Source organism: Mixophyes fleayi, chromosome 3, assembly GCF_038048845.1.
Source record: "Mixophyes fleayi isolate aMixFle1 chromosome 3, aMixFle1.hap1, whole genome shotgun sequence".
In the NCBI taxonomy this organism is placed as follows: domain Eukaryota; kingdom Metazoa; phylum Chordata; class Amphibia; order Anura; family Limnodynastidae; genus Mixophyes; species Mixophyes fleayi.
Window position 1 is genome coordinate 74,821,756 of NC_134404.1, and position 21,568 is coordinate 74,843,323.

The 21,568-nt window shown below is 41.0% G+C and overlaps 1 protein-coding gene and 1 long non-coding RNA gene across 3 annotated transcripts in view; one reads left to right on the forward strand and one right to left on the reverse strand.

Moving 5' to 3' along the window:
- The window catches only part of WDFY1 (WD repeat and FYVE domain containing 1), a 38,079-nt gene extending 31,619 nt beyond the window's left edge, over positions 1-6,460 (forward strand). For both annotated transcript variants that reach the window (XM_075201841.1, XM_075201842.1), the window contains exon 12: positions 2,358-6,460. In XM_075201841.1, coding sequence (XP_075057942.1) covers positions 2,358-2,417 — 60 coding nt within the window. In that variant the 3' untranslated portion in view covers positions 2,418-6,460. The remainder of the gene's footprint in view (positions 1-2,357) is intronic.
- The window catches only part of LOC142143738 (uncharacterized), a 713,023-nt gene that overhangs the window by 539,336 nt on the left and 152,119 nt on the right, over positions 1-21,568 (reverse strand). The gene's annotated exons all lie outside the window — the stretch shown is intronic.

Consider the following 21,568-nt stretch of genomic DNA (forward strand, 5'->3'; position numbering starts at 1 on the left):
TAATGTTTTCATGAATGTCGGGAATGCTTACTGGGAGGGCCACTAATGTCTTATCAGATTTGCTGTCCAGTCCAACCATTTCCATTTTTGAGCCATTTCTCTTTCGTCTGGTGACAGCTTCTTGGTTGTTCACGTCATTTATTGCTGTCTTGGGTGTGCTCCTGTAATTTAATGGCATAATGGTCATCCTTTTCTTGGACAATATTTTGATCAATGCAGAGTACCCAACTCTGCTTCAGAAACATTAATGGGAATTTGAGACCCATGGTTGCATTATTAAAAGTTCAGTCAGGTTCCTACGCAGAGACTGGTATTTCTGGGTCTGTTGTGGGACACCCGATAAGAGAGTTCTTCCTGACTAGATACACTCGCTATACAGACTGCTGTGGTGTCTATCTGCTCACAGATGGATGTCTGCCCTGTTGTGTATGAACTTTATAATGGTACAATGTTCATTTTCCACTGAACATTCTACAGTCTCTCTGTCTCTGTAAATGCGTTGCTCACTTCACTGGTGGTTGAAGGTCAGCATCTTTAATAAGGGCTGTGTTTTTGCCATAGGGAACTGAACAATTGTGACGACAGATACCAGTCTTCGTGGGTGGGCTTGTTAGTTCTCCTTCTCTGGTCCCAGGGTCTGTGGTCTCTGGGAGAGGTCAAGCTTCCAATGAATGTCCTAGAATTGAGGGCAGGGTTTAATGCTCCAGGAGGAGAATGGCCCCTCAATCAGGTCATCTTTCAGCAAACAGTGGAATGATGAGGTCAGCTGGTGTTGACCACAGATTGGCAGATGTTTCTAGCTGGTTCTGTGCAATATTGAGTTAATTTATCGGCTCCTACAGGTGGCAATGCTACGGCAGGTTCTTTAAAGAGAAAAAGGTCCAGGTGCTGTTGGTATCACTGGACTGGACTGGATAAGGTGGTTGTGTTGCAGGGACATTCTGTGTTGCAGGGACATTCAACTTGTCTGTAGGCCCACCATAGCATCGTCCTATTCAAAGGCTCTTCTAAAGTGGGAACTGTTTTTTCCTTCAGGGCTTATCTCTGCAAACTTTAACGGTGTGGCAGTTGAAGAAGATTCTTAGAAGTAGGTGTTCTCTCACAGGTTTTTTGAGACCGTACTCGGGGCCATAAATCTTGTTTCTGCTAGCGCTTATCCTAGGGAAATATGTTTCTTGGTGTGTTAATGAGAAGTTCCCAACAACTTCTTTCCAGTTGGGTTGCGTACTTTTTTTATTCTTCCAGGATTATAGTTTAAAACGTTCACTCTGGTTTCAGATCTCTAGCACTATTACAGGAGGTGCAGACCTTCTTACTGGGGGTGACACATTTGAGACCACTATTCAGTCCTTCTTTAGCCATTCTTGGTACTGAAATTTAGTGTTTAAAGGTTTTGCAGCAGACTTTTTCAACCACTGGATGCTACAGTAGCATCCAGATTATCCCATGTAAGACTGTTTCCTTTTCCCATTTCCACAGCCCAGAGGGTTTGTGAACTGGTGGTTCTGTCTTATAGTTCTGCTTCTCTTTTTGTTGATGGATTGATGGAGGTTTCTCTTAAGTCGGGACATTGTGATTCTAGCAATGTGTTAGTATTAGACTTCGGAGGAAGAGTTTGTCTTCACTTGCTGGATGTGGTCAGTGCATTAAGGCTATATGTCAGAAGTAAACGAGTGCAGGAAGACTGATGATCTTCTGTTCCTGTTAAATGCCTCTAAAAGAGGTTGGCCATTGTCAAAACAGACTGGGTAGATCACGCTTCTATTGGAGCTGGGAAATTTGTTCCTTACAATTTGAAGGCACATTCTACCAGGTTAAGGAGTGTTCCGTGGGTGTCGTTGGGCTGCAGATGAGATCATGTAACCCACTGTTGATATATTCACAGATTTTCCATGGGGCTTGGTTTGTAAAATAAGAGTTGCCTACAGAATGGGGATATAAAGAAGGAGGAGCGAAAGCTTTGAATAATGTTTTAAATTATTTATTTGTTTTAGTTGGCGCCTCTGTATTTCCATGGTCTGTGTCTCTTCCCCCAATAGATTCAGATAAAAGGATTTAATGCAGGTGTAAAACCCCTGTTTTCTGTATGGATCCAGCTTAAATATATGTGTTCCATCATTAATAGCTTTGGTAGTACATGGTATCAAAAATATAATAGCCTCTGAGACTTCAGTTTTGCTTCATAGAAGTAACTGCTGTATTAGTGCGTAGATGCTTCTTCACAAATATACCTATTTGACAGCACATGTAAAATGACATCCAGCAATAGTAGTAATTGTGAAAGAAATATTAACAAGACTTACAGTAAAAAAATGTGACTTATAACTGTTATTTGTTCCTTTTGTGTGTCTTTCTAGATCTGGGACATGACACCTACAGTGGGCTGCAGCTTGGCCACTGGCTTTTCTCCACGTTGACCCCATTGACTTGAGTTTGTCCTCAACAAAGCACCTTATCTACAGCCACGTACGATCACACCAACTCAGCCAGGGCGTTGCTTCTCTGCTTCTACCGTACGTAGCCTAAGGAAGCAAAAACAATGCAACAGCTTTCCCGAACAAGGAGGTGGAGCCTTAATTTACACATCATTGCCCACGATTATCTTTAACTGTGCCGCCTGCTCCATCCCTAGCTATTGGGGTTGTTGCAGATCTATATACAATATTGTCGCTAGAAGCAACAAGAGTTCCAGCAGTGTAAAATTGTTTCAACCAGCCTTATGTGGCTGCTGAAAACATATTTCTTTGCAATCAATATCATTGCACCTCGAAGGCCACCCTAAGCGCTCTCTAGTTTTGCAGTCACTATACTTGTATTTTTATTGTTTCAAGAATAGACGGAACCACAGATTTGTACAACAAGTTCCATGTAAACGATTTTGTTTTTAATGTCTGTAAACCGGCGTACACACAGGACAATCTATAAGCACATGTTGGGTGCATGTACTGGTATTAATGATTTGAGGCCAGTGCTTGTTATGTTGATTGTAGGTCAGTGTGTGCTTTGTGTAGTGTTAGAACACTCTTGTTGGTAAACAGATGTAAAAGGACCCAGTGTATTTTTAACCTGCTTCATTATTCATGACCTTGGATAGCAGTTTTCGCTGTATGTTTTATGTTCTGATTTGCTTAGAAGCAAAGTGTTATCTGCCTAATGGCCATGTAGGTGAAGCGGGGAGAGTGCACCACTCCAAACTCACTTGTGTATTTTCACAATCTTGTCATGATGTCTGCCTTTTGGCCTGTCCTATAGCCTTTGTAGGCGTTACCTATCTATCAGTCACATTTTTCAGATGATGTGTTTTGAACTTCCAAAAGACTGTCTCCATTTCCCAAACCCCCTGACTGCCATTCTTCTGTGATCCCCAATCTTCTCAGCGGCTCCCACTTCGCCCAATTTCCCTAGTGCCTGCTACTTTGACAACGCAATAAACCAGAAAACTATAACTGGTATATAAAAGGTGGCATAGTAGACCATAGTATCCTGTTTTAATCAATTAGTTGTATAGTGCAGTACAAATCAGACAGTAATAGTTCTATTATTATTGTTACAGTGTGGGTGTCTACTAGAATTTGATAAATGTAACCCACTTTGTCATTACTGTTGTCAAGAGGACTTCAGAAATGGACCTTTATGTTGCTGTTGATATTTCTTTGATAGCATAGTCTTTTGCTTGGATGGTGTTACAATCCAGCACCTGGCCTGCTTAAAAATTATTAAAACTCTCCCTATCTGTCCCACACACTAACTTTGCTTTACCAATTATGACACCACCAAGGTTTTTTTGTGTAGAGTTGACAATCTTTACTCAGGAAGCCTTTGGTTCTCCCTTTAAACTGATCTATCACAATTTACTGTCATCAGTTATTATAAACCAAATGATTTTCTCTGTTTCAACTATGTAGCCTTCTAAAACTAGGTCTGACATGTGAATACATAAGTACACAGAGGTCTGAACTTATTGAGTGTAATTTAATATGGAAGATAAATCCACAATGCCTTAACATGAAAACAATTAACAAAATGACATACAAAGATATAATTCAATAATTTCTGGTAAAATAAAAAGTAATTAAAAAAAAATAAATGGTAACCTTATGGATGAACAAGTTTTCTGCTTGCTAGGAGAACAGATCTGTTAGATTTACAGGACATTTGAAATGTGCTGCAGGAACCCACAGCCCACCTTCCTGTGCTATTAGACCTAGAAAGCCTGTGTAAATGCAAATTAGTTTTTATGACTTCCTTTCAAACACCTTCCTAACTTCTTACCAGAATGACCTATAAGGATGACATTACTAATGGGTCATAAGTTTCCCTTTATTTACATACTAGACCTGACTCCTGTAAGTATGACATTTGAGAAAGTATGACCTTTTCCTGTGTCTTTATTCCCCTTCTTTCAAACTTATCCCAGCTGCTCAGTCACCCAGTTGAGCTGTTCTAAGATACCAGAGTCATCAAAAATGTGAGGGATCTGTTTCTGGATATTATTGATATTGATATAACCTTAGAAATTTCAAGGGCTTCAGCTTTTATGACCCGTGCTGTAAATTGGTATTGTGTCCTCATCTGGAACTCTCTAACCATAAATACTTCATGGTTAGCGCAGAAGAGTTTGGAAACCAAATCAAAGAGATAAAGTAATTTAGTTCCTTCCTACTCTGTTTTAACCCAGAGCTGGACACAGAGTTCATCTGAGCCACACCAAGCGAGTACTATGAATTAAACACTTATTTGTAGTTTTATATGACTAGTAATATGCTTACATATGGCAGGGAAGTGATGTCACCAATTTATAACATTGCTTCAATCCACCACCCATCAAGCAATAAAGATTTCATTGCAGTTCATCCCCTGATCTTGTTTTTGAAACTTTTGATTACTGATCTGATCAATGAAGACAAATGGAGAAGATTGGAATCTAAATACAGGGAGCACCACGGAGTATATGTATAAATCTGTCATGTTTATAATAGAGGATCTGTCAGGAGAAGTCTTTATAGTGTTGTGTGCCTACATATTGTCCTACATCATATCAGGCTGGTTTTAGTCACCATTCCACCCACTGTATATTTACAGGTTTAGATTTGTTTGTTTGTTTGTTTGTTTTTGGGGGGAGGGGGGGTTGTTACTTTTGGAATATTGCGGTTTGTTAAATGTGTTTCATCAGAATATTTTCATGTAGCAACGGATTCTGTAGTTTCAGATTCATCACACCAAATAGGTTGAACATCAGTGATGGTCTTTTATGTGAAGCCACTTCCATAACAAAATAGGCATTTCCATTAACATTGTAAGAAGAGGCAGCTTCACTAATAAAATTCAAGCGTCTCATCATTGAATTGCTTACCTGAATGATACAATTTTAATGCCCGTATTTGCTGTGTAGACAGGTGGAGTTTACTAAATTCATTGATCAGACAACAATTGTGCTCCATCCGCTGAAATGTGTTTGGAAATGGTTTTGTTTGTTTTTCCCTTTCCTCTTCAAATGTGAATAAACGCTCCATGTTAATGAGTAGATAGATCACAGAATTTCCTTTTAAGTCGTTTATCACTATGATTGTTTGATTTCCTTCTTATTCCACAAACAGGGATGACCACCTCCAGCACTTTGGCCATTGCTAAACTACATCTCGCATGGCTCTGGGATTGCAGATAATGGCGGGTGATGGGTAGTTCTGTCACATCCCAGATGCTGAACGTTCCATCTTTCTCTGACATATTGAAGCACAATTTGTATATTTAAGGGGGAAATAAAGTATTTGCTATTGATCTTCTGTAATATGCTTGATTGCACCCTTTAACTGCAGGGATATGTTGCAGCCTGCTGCTGCCTCAGTGTTAGAACTGAATATCTTCTGTCAGCTTTGTGCTCCAAAATGAAGTGTGCAAAGCTGGGTTACACATGTGATATCTTTAATGATTCCTCCAAGCATTCCGACTTGTGTGTACACACCTACGTGATTTTATATAATTTACCTTTAGATCTGTGCTCTTCATCTGTCATAACCATCAGTTAAAAAAAGATCATGACTCTGTACTCTATGGAGCTCTGCCTACACTGCTCATCGTCAGTGCATACTACACACTGCAGAATTTGCCCAATAACGTTCCATCTTTTATAGAGATTTTTAGTCCGATACAATGAAATGATACAATGTGCTTTGGTATAATAAAACATGATCGTGGGGAGTGTACACACTAATGCGATGTCGGACCTAACATATTTATTGTGTGATTGGCATGATAATCAGGGGTAGTGTGCCCAGCTTTAGTGAGTGTTCCTTCTGGTTATAGCAATTGCTGCCTCCAGCTTTGGTCCCATCATTTCTGAAGTCTTTCAAGATTCATCCATCATATTCAAAATAATGAGTTGACTATTTAAAGTGTGTGTTTTGTCTTTTTTTATTGTCAAATGTCTCTCACCTCCTAATAAAATCATCCTTTTCTTTAATTTAGTTTTAATTATTTTAAATGTGTTCATATTATTATTCATTGTTTTAAAATGGAGTATAGCCCTGTGGGACAGTGGTAATAGTGTATAAGGAGGCTTTTGTAGATGGGCAGTTTTAGTCTACCTGTGCTGCATTCATTCCTTATGTTATATGGAAACAAAATGTGCACCAGGGACATAGATCCCTATTAGAGAATATGCCGCCCATGGACACAGGCGTATAAACATAATGCAGGATAACTGGATGGGAGAAACTTTTTTTTTTCACATCCTTGTCCGTCCTGCATTGTGTTCCTGTGTGTGCACGTGTGCCATCATACTTTTTCTCCCAGTGTATATCTGTTATTAAACACAGCCAATTAAAATTGTCCTTGCTGGCTGGTCCTTTGACTGATTGCCCACTGATGTTTAGAAAACCCCAGTGACATTGCATGTTATACACAGTAGTGCTTGGTATGTGGTGTATAACTAGCACTAATACCTGCAGCTGGGAGGGGGTCAATGGATGCTTTATTTGACCCCCTTGTGTTCACTTTCAATGAACGCAAGTAAATAGCGTAGGCAAGCGAAGCATAAGGTCTCTGGAAACAAGCATGAGTTGTACTGCCAATGGGTAACTGGCCTTACTGTTATTAATGCACCTCTGAAATGTGGCCTAAGAAGGATGCTATGAGATGAAAATACAGTGGAACCTCAGCAAACTCTTAATTGTGAGGGGATGCAGATTTGTGTTCTGAAGACTAACCAAATATTTCAGTTGTGAGGTCTCCTACACCTCCTGTAGTTCATAAGTAAGTAACATGTGGCTCTCCAGCTGTTGTGGTGCTACCCATCCTAATAAATACAGCTTCACATTCAACCCTGCTCACTTTACTGCTGTGGAAACTTGATTGTGGATTTTCAGAAACATGCTTTTTCTCTGTAATTGCTAGTAGGTACTTGTTGAGCTATATGAACATAGATTTCTACAATCATGGGGCTAGTTTAAGCTTTCCATGCTTGTTCACATCAATTTGTTTATTAGGAATTTTCTTCAAGTGGACACATGAAATATGTAGCAAAAAAGCATATATCCATCTAATAATTTCAAGAAAATAACATTGTAAAAAGAAGCAAATACCTGTGTTTTGGTTTTGACTCTAAAAATATCTTCATGTTTTGGTTATATTTGTATTTACAGTCTATTTTCTAATGTCTGTCCAACTGTCAAAAATTTCACCAATTTTTGCCACAGGCCACATCAAGCTGGCTGGCTAAACTTTGTGGCAGAACAGCTGCACAAATGCATGCCAGTTTTAATGAAAGATACATTCCCTATAAAACATAGTGGCACAACACTGTGCATAAAGTGTGGAATTTCACCTAGTTTACTATCTCTTGCTTCAATTGGTGGGTTGCTAGATCCTTTTTTTTTTTTTTTGGTTTTTTTTTGTGAAGCTGCTGCAATGATTTACTTGCAGATGCCAAACATGGGCAGAAATTTTATGGGCTATAGACAGCATGTCCTACACCGATTTCTAATTTTTTAAAGAAGTTCTGAACAACCAAGTTTTATGTGCAAAGCATACTCCAATCCCTATGAAACATAGTGGCAGAGCACTGGCTGATATGATGGTCATTTTAGACAAGTAGATAGATGAAGGTGAGCTGCACCCAGAAGAAAATATGGTGAAAGACCACAGACAAAATGTTTTTAATGCTAGATAGCATGCATCATCGAAAATAAAGAGGCAGTAATCTGGGGTCATTAGACGAACAGCAGCAGTAAAAATAGACATTTTACATAAGATGATAGACCAAATCCATAATGTAAAATAGTGCAAGATGGATTTGTCCTTGGGTCCTTCTACCTGCATGTGATGCATATATTAATCAACATTTATTTGGTCGACACCCTTATATAGACTAGGGATGTGCACCGGCCACTTTTGGTGTTTTGTGTTTTGGATTCGGATTTGCTTGAGGTTTTGGGTTCGGATTTGTTTTGCAAAACACCTGACGAAAGGTTTTGGATTCGGATTTATTTTGAAAAAAACATAAGTGTTAAAAACAAGTTTTTTGGTTTATTTTCACTCCTACACTATTATTAACCTCAATAACATTCAATAACAATCATTTCCACTAATTCCCAGTCTATTCTGAACACCTCACACCTCACAATATTGTTTTTAGTCCAAAACGTTTCACCGAGGTAGCTTTCTGGACTGCATAATGCAGTGGTCCCGGTACACAATTTGGTACCGGGGCCACAATATCTCCGCCTTCAAATGGTCTGAATTCCACTGCACAGCTGCCTGCTCCTACATCCTCTGCAGCATATACAGGGTGTAGTTCGAGCGTGTCAATACCTCCTTGTTTTTGACGATGACAGGTCATTTTCATTAATTTATGAGTTGGCAGCAACAGTCAACGTTGTTTAATATCTGATGCGCCTCTATCTGGACTGCATAGTGGAGTGGCCCCGGTACCCAATTTGGTACCGGGGCCACAATACCTCCTCCAACTTTCAAGTGTAGTGTTTATAATTTATAAAAACTACAGTAGTTAGCACGTCAATAACTCTTGTTTTAGACGACCATGGTACAGAGCATTCATCATTGAGATCCCATCAAGTATGTGAAAGACAGACAGGGTCGAAGTGTTATTTGTTGACTTTGTTAACAAAAAAACTGTCCCTGTTGCAAATATTCGTGCAGTAAAGAGTGACTTTTTAATTTAAAGGCGCAAGCTTTCAAGTGTAGTGTTTATAACTTATAAACACTACAGTAGTTCTAGCACATCAATACCTCTTGTTTTTGATTATGACAGGGCATTTTACTTTTGGTTTAATTTGTTGAATTTGTTTTAATTTTGTTTTACTTTGTGCTCATGGCAAACGACTGTTGAATGGTCACGTAATGGCAAAAAAAGAGTTGCAAGATGGAATTGTCCTTGGGCCCTCCCACCCACCCTTATGTTGTTGAAATAGGACATGCACACTTTAACAAACCAATCATTTCAGCGACAGGGCCTACCAAACAACTGTGGCTGAAATGATTGGTTTGTTTGGGCCCCCACACCAAAAAAGCTATTCATCTCTCCCTGTACAAAATAAACAGGCTCTACTGAGGCAAGATGTCGTCCTCATCCTCAACGTCTGATTCCTCTCCCCCTTCAGTGTGTACTTCCTCCTCCTCACACATTATCAATTCGTCCCCGCTGGACTCCACAACCACAGGTCCCTCTGTACTATCTGGAGGGCAGTGCTGTACTTCATTGAGGAATTGATTATTCATTTTCATAAACATCATTTTTTCAACGTTGTGAGGAAGCAACCTCCTTCTCCGCTCACTGACCAGGTTCCCCGCTGCACTAAAAACACTTTCCGAGTACACACTGGAGGGGGGACAACTCAGGTAAAATAGAGCCAGTTTGTACAGGGGCTTCCAAACTGCCTTTTTTTCCTGCCAGTAACAATATGGACTGTCTGACATGTCTATTTGGATGGTGTCAGCAAAATAATCCTCCACCATTTTTTAAATTGTGACAGCATCCAATGCAGCGACAGTAGACATGTCTGCAATGGTTGGCAGGTCCTTCAGTCCGGACCAGATGTTATCAGCATCCCCGCCAGCGGCTCTTTTAGGAAAACTGAGCTTTTTCCTCGCAGCCACAGATGTGGAGCTGTTGGCATGTCACGGTCCTCTTCAGAGGACAATCTCCTGACAAGCAGGTCTTTGCACCGCTGCAGACTTGTGTCCACCGGAAACAGAGACAAAACATACGCTTTAAACCGAGGATCGAGAACGGTGGCCAGAATGTATTCTCTGACTTTAAAATAGTGACCACCCTCGGATCCTGGCAAAGCGTTCGAAGGGCTTCATCCACAAGACCTACATGCTTGGTGGAATCGCAATGGTTTACCAGCTCCTCCCTCACTTTCTCCAGCTGCTTCTGCAACAGCCTGATCAGGGGAATGACCCGACTCAAGCTGGCAGTGTCGGAACTGACTTCTCGTGTGGCAAGTTCAAACGGCTGGAGAACCTTGCACAACACGGAAATCAGTCTCCACTGCACTTGACTCAGGCGCATCCCCACTCCTTTGCCTATGTCGTAGGTGGCTGTGTAGGCCTGAATGGCCTTTTGCTGCTCCTCCATCCTCTGCAGCATATAGAGGGTGGAGTTCCAGCGCGTCACAACCTCTTGTTTGAGGTGATGGCAGGGCAGGTTCATGGTTTTTTGATGTGCCTCTAGTCTGCGGTAGGCACTGGCTGAATGCTGAAAGTGTCCAGCAATTTTGCGCGCCACCCCAAGCATCTCCTGCACACCCCTGTCACTCTTGAGGTAATGCTGCACCACCAAATTAATGGTGTGAGCAAAACATGGGACGTGCTGGAAATTGCCCATATTTAATGCCCGCAGTGGGTACAACCGCATTTTTTAGAGCACTGAGGACACTTGATCGTACTTCTCTGTACATTTTTGGTATCGCCTGCCTAGTGAAATGGAATCTCGACGGGATTTGGTACCGGGGACACAATACCTCCATCAACCCTCTAAATCCCACTCCACTGATGGCGGACACCGGGCGCACGTCTAACACCAACATTGCAGTTACAGCCGCAGTTATATGCTTTGCAATAGGGTGACTACTATCGTATTTTGTGGTTATGGCAAACAACTGTTGGACGGTCAAATGTTTTGTGAAAGACTTAGCGGTCTTACGACTTTCCCTCTGGGAAGATGACCGACTAGCAGCAGCAACAGCAGCAGTGGCAGAGGAGGGCCAGCGTGACAGAGGGCAGAGGAGGGGGCCAGCGTGACAGAGGGCAGATGGGGCAACGTGAGAGAGGGCAGTGTGCCTGGATGCAGAGGGGCATTTTTGCATACAAAAATGTATTTCTGTCGTGACCTAAATACTTATTACAATTTTTTGACCCAACTACTTCTAAAACAGGACTGCTCAGTAATTATTTTGGAGGGGTGCCTTGAAAAAATTTGGAGACTCTAAGGGTGCCGCAAACTGAAAAAGTTTGGGAACCACTGGGGTAGGTGGTAAATTATTTTATAATTGCATATTTACCTCAACTGGAGTTTCCTCCTTTTCATGGTCAACAGATTTTTAGGCTTGGGGTGGGTCCATTCACCAGTGATAATGTTTTTCCATATTCTTTTACTTCACCAATACGCATTTTAGATGTTTGTTTTTTTGGGGTGTTTTTTTTTTTTTTAGAAGAGATATGGCTTTCTTTAGGAATCATATAAAAAATATATACCTCTTGTAACATGTCAGTGTCCTCAATGGCTTTCACCACAGACTCCTTGGAAGTCTCTTGGATTTCACCACCTATCAGAAACTCATCCAAGATGAAATATGCTTTCTCAAAGTTAAAAATGATGTCCAGCTCGCAGACCTAGGAACAACAGAAAGAAAATGTACAGCATTACGTTATTTATACAATGTAGTTTACAACCATATACTATATAATCTGGTGATGAGTGTGGCCTTCCTTTGTGTGACGGCAGGGCGATGTTCCGACATTTATGCAGATCCATGGACATTTAAACTCAGATTCCATTGAGCCACTTACAGAAAAACAAGTCACATGATATGTATTCACTGAATATTTATGCCAGCATTTTGATCTACATTGTTCCAGGGGAGCAACAAAATCAGTAAAAAGGAGACACAGTTAAAATTAGCATATATAATTAAAATATTTCAACTCCTGAACAAATCTCTGACATCCAGCACAACAATACATGTAAGCAAACTAACTTTTCTCACTCTGGGGTATATTTACTAAATTGTGGGTTTAAAAAAAAAAGTGGAGATTTTGCCTATAGCAACCATTCAAATTCTAGCTAGGGATGTGCATCGGCCACTTTAGGTGTCTCGTGTTTTGTGTTTTGGATTCGGATTTGCTTGAGCTTTTGGGTTCGGATTTGTTTTGAAAAAAACATAAAAAGTGTTAAAATCAAGTTTTTTTGGTTTATTTTCACTCCTACGCTATTATTAACCTCAATAACATTCATTAACAATCATTTCCACTAATTCCCAGTCTATTCTGAACACCTCACACCTCACAATATTGTTTTTAGTCCAAAACGTTTCACCGAGGTAGCTTTCTGGACTGCATAGTGCAGTGGTCCCGGTACACAATTTGGTACCGGGGCCACAATATATCACCCTCAACTGGTCTGAATTCCACCAAACAAGTATCTGGACTGCGTAGTGGAGTGGCCCCGGTACCCAATTTGATACCGGGGCCACAATATAATAATAAAACCCTCAACTGGTCTGAATTCCAGGGAACAGATGGCGGACACCGGATGGACGTCTAAAACGAACATAGCAGTTAAGGGCGCAGTTCCTCTTTTTTGTGACTGCACAAACAATTAACGTAGTAATAGAAATGACAGTTTTTTTTTTTTTTTAAATATAGAAAGAAAGAAGGTAGTAATAGAAATGTCAGTTATTTAGTTTTTTTTAAATAGAGAAAGAAAGAAGGTAGTAATAGAAATGGCAGTTATTCGAATCCCCAGGAGAGTCTAAGTGGGGTGAGCCACAGAGAGATTATTTCCCTCAGTTTCTCTAACAGGTTGTCAGTGTTGTGCCTCTTCTTAAAACCTGTGATACATAACTACACACACTCGGCAAAGCTTTTACAAATTATCTGCGGCACAGGAGAGTACCACTGGACTGTACTTTAATAGCAGTACCTATTATTTTTGGGTACAGCAACAGTGAATGATCGTAGTTAGACTTTTAAATAGCAGTACAAGCTAGATTTTTTAAAATTTAGTAATATTTTTTTCAAATTATTTTTGGAAAATTTTTTATTTTATTTTTTTAAATTAATTTTTTATAATTTTTTTTATAAAAATAAATTAGTTTTTTTTGAACTTTTGGATAACTTGGAAATAACAATGCCCTTAGCAGAACAGACCACAGGACACAGGAAATACAGAAAGAAAGAAGGTAGCAATAGAAATGGCAGTTCCTCTTTTTTGGAACTGCACAAACAGTGATGAAAATGAAGGTGGAGCTGGTGGCATGTCACGGTCCTCTTCAGAGGACAATCTCCTGACCAGCAGGTCTTTGCACCGCTGTAGACTTGTGTCCGCCGGAAACAGAGACACAACATACGCTTTAAACAGAGGTTTGAGAACGGTGGCCAGAATGTATTCCTCTGACTTTAAAAGACTGACCACCCTCGGATCCTGGCAAAGCGTACGAAGGGCTTCATCCACAAGAGCTACATGCTTGGTGGAATCGCAATGGTGTACCAGCTCCTCCCTCACTTTCTCCAGCTGCTTCTGCAAAAGCCTGATCAGGGGAATCACCTGACTCAAGCTGGCAGTGTCGGAACTGACTTCTCGTGTGGCAAGTTCAAACGGCTCGAGAACCTTGCACAACACGGAAATCAGTCTCCACTCCTTTGCCTATGTCGTAGGTGGCAGTGTAGGCCTGAATGGCCTTTTGCTGCTCCTCCTCCATCCTCTGCAGCATATAGAGGGTGGAGTTCCAGCGTGTCACAACCTCTTGTTTGAGGTGATGGCAGGGCAGGTTCAGGCTTTTTTGATGTGCCTCGAGCCTGCGGTAGGCACTGGCAGAATGCCAAATGTGTCCAGCAATTTTGCGGGCCACCGCAAGCATCTCCTGCACACCCCTGTCACTCTTGAGGTAATGCTGCACCACCAAATTAACGGTGTGGGCAAAACATGGGACGTGCTGGAAATTGCCAATATGCAATGCCCACACAATGTTACTGGCGTTGTCTGACACCACAAATCCCCAGGACAGTCTAAGTGGGGTAAGCCACTGCAAAATAATTTCCCTCATTTTCTCTAATAGGTTGTCAGCGTTGTGCCTCTTATTAAAGCCTGTAATACACAATGTTGCCTGCCTTGGCACGAGCATACATTGTGTAGATGCTGCTACTGATGCAGCTGCTGCTGTTGCTGTGGAAGGGGATGCATCTACCCAGTGGGCTGTCACAGTCATATAGTCCTTTGTTTGCCCAGAACCACTTGTCCACATGTCCGTGGTTAAGTGGACAGTGGGTACAACCGCATTTTTAAGAGCACTGAGGACACTTGCTCGTACTTCTCTGTACATCTTTGGTATCGCCTGCCTAGTGAAGTGGAATCTCGACGGGATTTGGTACCGGGGACACAATACCTCCATCAACCCTCTAAATCCCACTCCACTGATGGCGGACACCGGGCGCACGTCTAACACCAACATAGCAGTTACAGCCGCAGTTATACGCTTTGCAATAGGGTGACTACTCGTATTTTGTGGTCATGGCAAATGACTGTTGGACGGTTAATTGTTTTGTGAAAGACGTAGCGGTCTTACGACTTCACCTCTGGGAAGATGACCGACCAACAGCAGCAGTGGCAGTAGTAGGCGTACCGCTGCAGGATTCCTCGGATGAATCCCGTATAGAAGAGGACTCAGTCTGGCTGGTGACATGGCCTGCAGTACTAAATCTGATGGAGATCGTGGAGCAAGTTGACGAGGAGGGTGTTGGTGGTGTGTATCCAACAGGACCAAGGGATTTAGGTGTCCCTGTACTGATGACGGTCTTAGGCCCAGTTCCTGAACTAACCACTGAACTATGAAGGTTATTCAGGTGACGTATAAGGGAGGATGTCCCTAGGTGGGCAAGATCCTACCCCTGCTTATTTGAGCTTTACATAAGCTACATATGGCCATACATTGGTTGTCCGGATTTGGATAAAAATAACTCCAGACCGAAGAGGTGCATTTTTTGGTCTTCTGACCAGGCATGACGATGGGCTTTTTCATCCCATGGACATCAGCTGTTTCCCCCCCTGGTGCCTCGTTTACAATAACCACATCACCATCCTCATCATAAAGTTCCTCCACAGCGCCAGCTACATCAATAGCCTCCTCCCGGTGTACAACATTGACACCTTGATTATCCAAATCTGGATCTACACTGTGGGTGATCCTTCCAACATATGCAGAGGGTGTGCTGCAAATGATGGAGTCACCTCTTCCCGTACAGTGATGGGAACGTCAGGCTTCACAACCACCAACACCCTTGGACTCGCCTTGGGGATTTGTGATGTCATCTGTTTAGAAGGCAGAGTTCTTTGCTGTTTTGTTGTTGTTGCTGACAGCATAACTCTCAAATTTTTTGTAGGGGGGGGGAGGAGGAGGGCTTAGATCCTTGGGTGAAGCTGGACCACTAGTCATGAACACGGGCCAGGGCCTAAGCCGTTCCTTGCCACTACGTGTCTCCTCAGATGATTTTAAGTTTCTCTTTTTGCTACTTTTTGAGAACTTGGGCTTTTTGGATTTTACATGCCCTGTACTAGGAGATTGGGCATCGGGCTTGCCAGACGACGTTGATGGCATTTCATCGTTTATGTCATGACTAGTGGCAGCAGCTTCAGCATTAGGAGGAAGTGGGTCTTGATCTTTCCCTACTTTATCCTCCAAATTTTTGTTTTCCATTATATGTAGCACAAGAGAGCGTACCCCTAAGCCACACACACTCGGCAAAACCTTTAAAAATTATATGCGGCACAGGAGAGTACCACTGTACTTATACTGCTGAATCAGTGAACTTTGTAATATAGCAGTACCAATGGACTTTTCACTGATTCAGCAGTATAAGTCCATTGGTACTGCTATATTACAAAGTTCACTGATTCAGCAGTATCTTTGTAATATAGCAGTACCAATGGACTTATACTACAGGATTGTTTTTGGATTTTTTTTTTTTAATTTATTTTTTTTTATAACTTTTTTTTAAATTTTTTATAACTTGGGAATAATGGGGAAATACCAATGCCCTTAGAAGGACAGAGCACAGGACACAGCACCACTGGACTGAGCAGAACACAGCACAGCACGAGATATAGCAGGACCGAGGACCACCTAACACAACCTCCCTCTACCCTGATCAATGCCCGAGTGAAGATAGCGGCGGCTAGCGGGGAATTTATAGAATACAAGTATCGCGAGATCTGACAGCGGGATTATGACTCAGAGCCTCGGTTTCAGTTTTGCAATTGGCGGGAATACCCGGATCTGTCTCAGATTTGGCAATGTTCGGGTGGGCTCGGATTTCAGATATCCGAGCCCGCTCATCTCTAATATAGACAGTGTTGGAAAGTCGACAATAATGACATTGATAGTATTAGGTCAACCATAATATCCCTAAACCTATCCTTTTCCCTAACCATATACTATTGTCAATTGTTGACCTAATGAGTGTCTAGCTAGCAATTGCATAGCATTTTACACAAGATGATAGACGAAGGCCATAATGTAAATTAGTGTAAAATGGAATTATCCTTGGGCCCACCCACCCATCCATATGTTTAAAAGGACATTCATAGTTTAATAAACCAACCACAAGTGACAGGGAATGCCACTTTTGTGGCTGAAGTGCTTGATTTGTTTGGACCACCCCAAAAGAGAATGTTTTGGTTGTTGGTTGATGAACTGGAGAATATATAGGGATTTTAACAATTTACTAATGGTCATTTGGGTGAGAGTGGTCATCTTCTATGTTGACAATGTCATCGCCCTCATTGTCATCCTCCTGTCCAGATTATCATCAGACAATATTGGTTAATCTCACATTGGAATCTAGCGTTACAGATACTGTTTGCAATTTGGGGGCAAGAACACTATTCCTCATACAATTTGTAGCTTATTTTGATGAACACCATTTCTGGAAAGTGCCCTTCTCCCCTGACGATCACTCACAATGTTTCCGGCTGTGCTAAACAAACTTTCTCACTACACACTGGAGGGTGGGCAGCTTATGTTCACCATAGGTAGTTTATACAAAGAGCTCCAATGTGTCTTTTTTTTTCCCCTCCCAGAATTCAAAGGTATTGTCTAAGATGCTAATTTATCATTAAAGTAATCCTCCACCATAGTACTAATGCAAGATAGATCAGGTTGAGACATGGTAGAGGTGTCTGTATGTTTGGGGATTTTTTTTTAAGCCTGACCAGATGTCATAACAACCTTTCACAATGGAGTGTTGTGTTGACTCAAAATCACTGTGATTCTTAGAAAAGGTTTTTTGTTTTTTTTTTCTAGCAGTAGCACTTGTAGGAGAAGCTGAAACAAGGGACGTTTCAGCAAACCGCTCACAAGGAGCTGTTTGCATCTATGAAGATGTGTCCGTTGAAAAGAAATACAATACATTCATATGATTTAAACCTAGGATAAAGCATGGTTGCTAAAATGTATTCATCCAATTTCAAGATGCTGCAAACCCTTGGGTCTTGTCAAAGTGAATAACTAGCGCTAATACCTGCAGGCCAGGTCTATAAGGCCAACATACTTGGCAGAATCACTAAGTTTCATCCACTAGCTGCTTTTCCAGTAGTTTAATTAGGGCTATACACTCCCTTCATTTATTACAATTTGGAATGGATTGAGTAGCTTGCATAAAACAGGATTCTCCAGTGTACAGGAGTAAGGTAACATGCCACCCCTCTCCCTAGCTCATGGCTTGTTGCCGTTCCTCTAGTCGCTAAAGCATATGAAGTGTGGAATTCCACCTTGTTCTTATCTCTTGCTTTAGTTCGTTCCAAGGCAGAGGATATTTTTTTTTTTTTTTTTATTTTATTTATTTTTTTTAGCTGCTACAATGTTCTAGATGCAGTTGCTGAATGTTAAAAATGCCCACATATTTTACGGGCCTCGGAGAGCATTTTCTGCACCACCAAATTTATTGTGTGCACAAAGCATGCACATAATGTAGACACAATGTTTGTTCCATTAACAGCAATGACGAGTTCTGAGGAGAGTCTTAGTGGGGTGACCCATTTTGCTATGACATTTTGAGTTTTTCTATCAGCTTGACACCAATATGATTCTTGTGAGACTAGCCATAGAAAGAGTAGCTTGCCTGTAAATGACCTGACATTGTGTACTCGCATTATTATGCTGAAAGGATGAAGAGGCTGTTACAGTCACTTAGTCTTTTGTTTGACCAGTACCGCTTGTCCACATCTCCGTAGTTAAGTGGATAGTGGGTACAATGGCATTTTCTAGGAGCTGAATTACTTTCTCTTTAACCTTCTGCTACAGCTGAAGAATTGCTGTTCGGGAGAAATAGAATAGAGATGGATTTTGTTAACTTGGCCATGCATTGATTGTGGAAATTGGACGCACATCCAATGCGAACATATTATTATTATTATTTATTTTTTATTTATAGGGCGCCACTAGCTATCCGAAGCGCCGTACAGGGACAGACAGAAACACGATCCAGGGTGAGACAGCACGGTACAGTTAACAAAAAGCACAGTAACTCCGAAGCTCAATGTACAGCTAGATGAGAGGTGAGAGCCTCAAGCGGGGTAGAAGGGCAGGAGGACCTTGTGGAAGAGACAAGGAGCTGAAGAGCAGAGTTAAGGTGGTGGAGAACAGAAGGAGAGGAGGCCCTGCTCGAAGGAGCGTAGGTAACACATAATACAAGGTAAAGACATAGCTGCAATGGCTTTAGTGATCTGCTGTGCAACAGGATACTAACTGTCATACTTTGTTCCTGTTACAAACACTTGCTTCACTGACAATTGTTTAAAACTATGCTTACTCTTCTTGGTCCCCTTCTGTATAAAAGTCACCCGTAGCAGCACCTGTAGCGGGCAAGGATGTCTCTTGGGAATCATGGATTGCATTAAAGTATTCAGTTTGAATTTGACAATTGGGTGCCGGGCTATGTACTAATAATGAGGAGGTTGATGAAGGTGTTGACGGTGAAGATTGCATGAGGTGTGCTTGCTACTATACACAATTTTTCACCTTTTAAAAAAATACTTGGAAGAACTCGCTGCAAATGATGTAATGAAGGAGGTGCCTAGATAATTTACGTCCCTACCTCTACTTATTGTGTCTTTACAAAGGCTACAGATGCCTTCACAAGTGCTGTCTGGGTTGGATAAAAATATTTCCCAAACACAAGAGGTGCCTTTTTTGGTCTTATGTCCTGGCATGACAGTGCACTTATGATGGCCATATGAGGTGGTACTACTGGTAGTTGTCTTACTTTAATGCAATCATTATCTTCTTCATTATCTTGTTCACACATTACCTTTCATATCCACAATTATCCCTCTCAACCTCTTGCATATTAACAGGTGCCAAAGTAGTATCCTCATTTTCTATGTCTAAACCATCATTATTATTACTTGTCCTAGCATTTCCAAATGGTTGAGAAATTTGGGAAGGAGACTGCTCTCTAATGACAGTGTCAGAAATGTCAAACTCTGAGAGCACTCCTGGATACCCTTTAATCCTCCTTCGGATTCTGGGAGTGCCCATGTTGTTCTTCTTCAGTCTCGATCTTCTTTTCATACACTGATGTGGCTGTTTTGAAGGTGACAAAAGGAAGATGTGACCGTGTTGGGTACTTTCTTTTGCAATGGGCATTCTAGTATGTCTACCAGCAGTAGCAGGACTAATAGTAGAACAAAATTGGCATGGTCTGAGCCTTTTCTTTCCATTGCGGGTGGTGTATGGAATGTTAGCTATTCTCATATTTTTGGATAAATCACCACATTCTTCAGAAACTTTTCTCTTAATCCTTACAAGTGCTGATAATTCTTCTTCTTTTTTTTCTTTTTTTTTAAGATAGACAGACACTCTGTTAGGTTTCGAGCACAATTTCTTCCCACGTGATTTTTTTTTTTTTTTTTTATACCAGTATGAGTAAATAAGATACTGCTCCTGATCCTTGGTTCAGAAGAGGAGTAAAGCTACTTGAAGTTGGAGCTACTTAAAGATGTCCCTCATACAATTGCATTCAGATTGAAACACTGTGGGATTTTAAAAGCAAAAAATAAAAATATATTTTTTATTTTGTTAGGGTGTGCTGCTCACTGCCATACAGCACTTTGCTTTTTATTCACTAAATAGAAAAGATGTTTATACTATTACAACCAGTAGCCACTGCTTGTCTACTTTTTACTTTCTCACACCCAATTGATCATCACGCAATTCCAGCAGACATATCTTTAAATAAACACAAGATTTCCGCAGTAAAAGCACAGCAATTGCAATGGAAATTGCCTTTCATTCTATCCAGCCCTGTAAAAGAAAATTTCTGAGCACGGAATTGCAGCAAACCTCCTACTCCCATGCTATAACTTTTAAATGGCAGATGAGAACAGGGGCGAGGGCTCTATATAGAAGATATCTATCCAAAACTCACAAGATCTGACCTTTTACTGGAAATGAGGTGTTGCCTCAATTTTAGATCTGAATGCGGCGCGAGGAACAGTCATGGTCTCTGTTCGGTTTGGAACGCCAAAATTCGGGTGTCCGATGTCTCCTAATCCAAACTGCTCATCTCTGGTTACACTGCATCATCTTCCTACAACACTGTCCATATTTAACAGACTTAATCATAAGGCCTGCATGTGCAGGGGCCCTCTGGTCATATAAGTCCACACCCAAGAGCGAGCCAGGGCAGAATAAAAGTGCAGGTGATGAGGTGCATACTTGTCCACAACCATAGACAGCAAACAGGTGATTACACTTATTTTCCCCTAATCAACCCATACAGCATTCACATCAAATAAATAGTCTGATTTTTTTTCCACCAGAACTGACATTAAGTTAAGAGCATTTACATTTAATAGTCACCCCCACTCAGCCCTCACTAAATGAATAAGCCTCATTGCCCTCAACACAGCTCCAAATTCAATAACCACTTTAATCTAATTTTTTTTGTTTTTTAAATCAGGTAAAATTTTATTGCATTTTTTTAACTTTTCTTTACACTCTAAACAATACAAAAAAAAAAAAAAAAAGAGCCCATAACAATAGGCTAAGCCCCAACTATAACCCACACAGTGATACAGGTATTGTAAAATATACATACACAATAGGATCAAAAAAAGAAAAGACATTGACATTTAGATTTTCAAGCCAAGGTATGCGCATCTTCCACACTTTCAAGATACAGTAAAATAATAATACATTTTTGATAATACAGAATATAATATAAATGCTTAGTGGCGTGTGTTAGTCTGTCTGTCTGTGTGTGTGTGTGTGGAAAAAATAAAACCAACTGCAGCGCCACCTGCTGGGCGGAGTTATACACTGACCTACTAAAT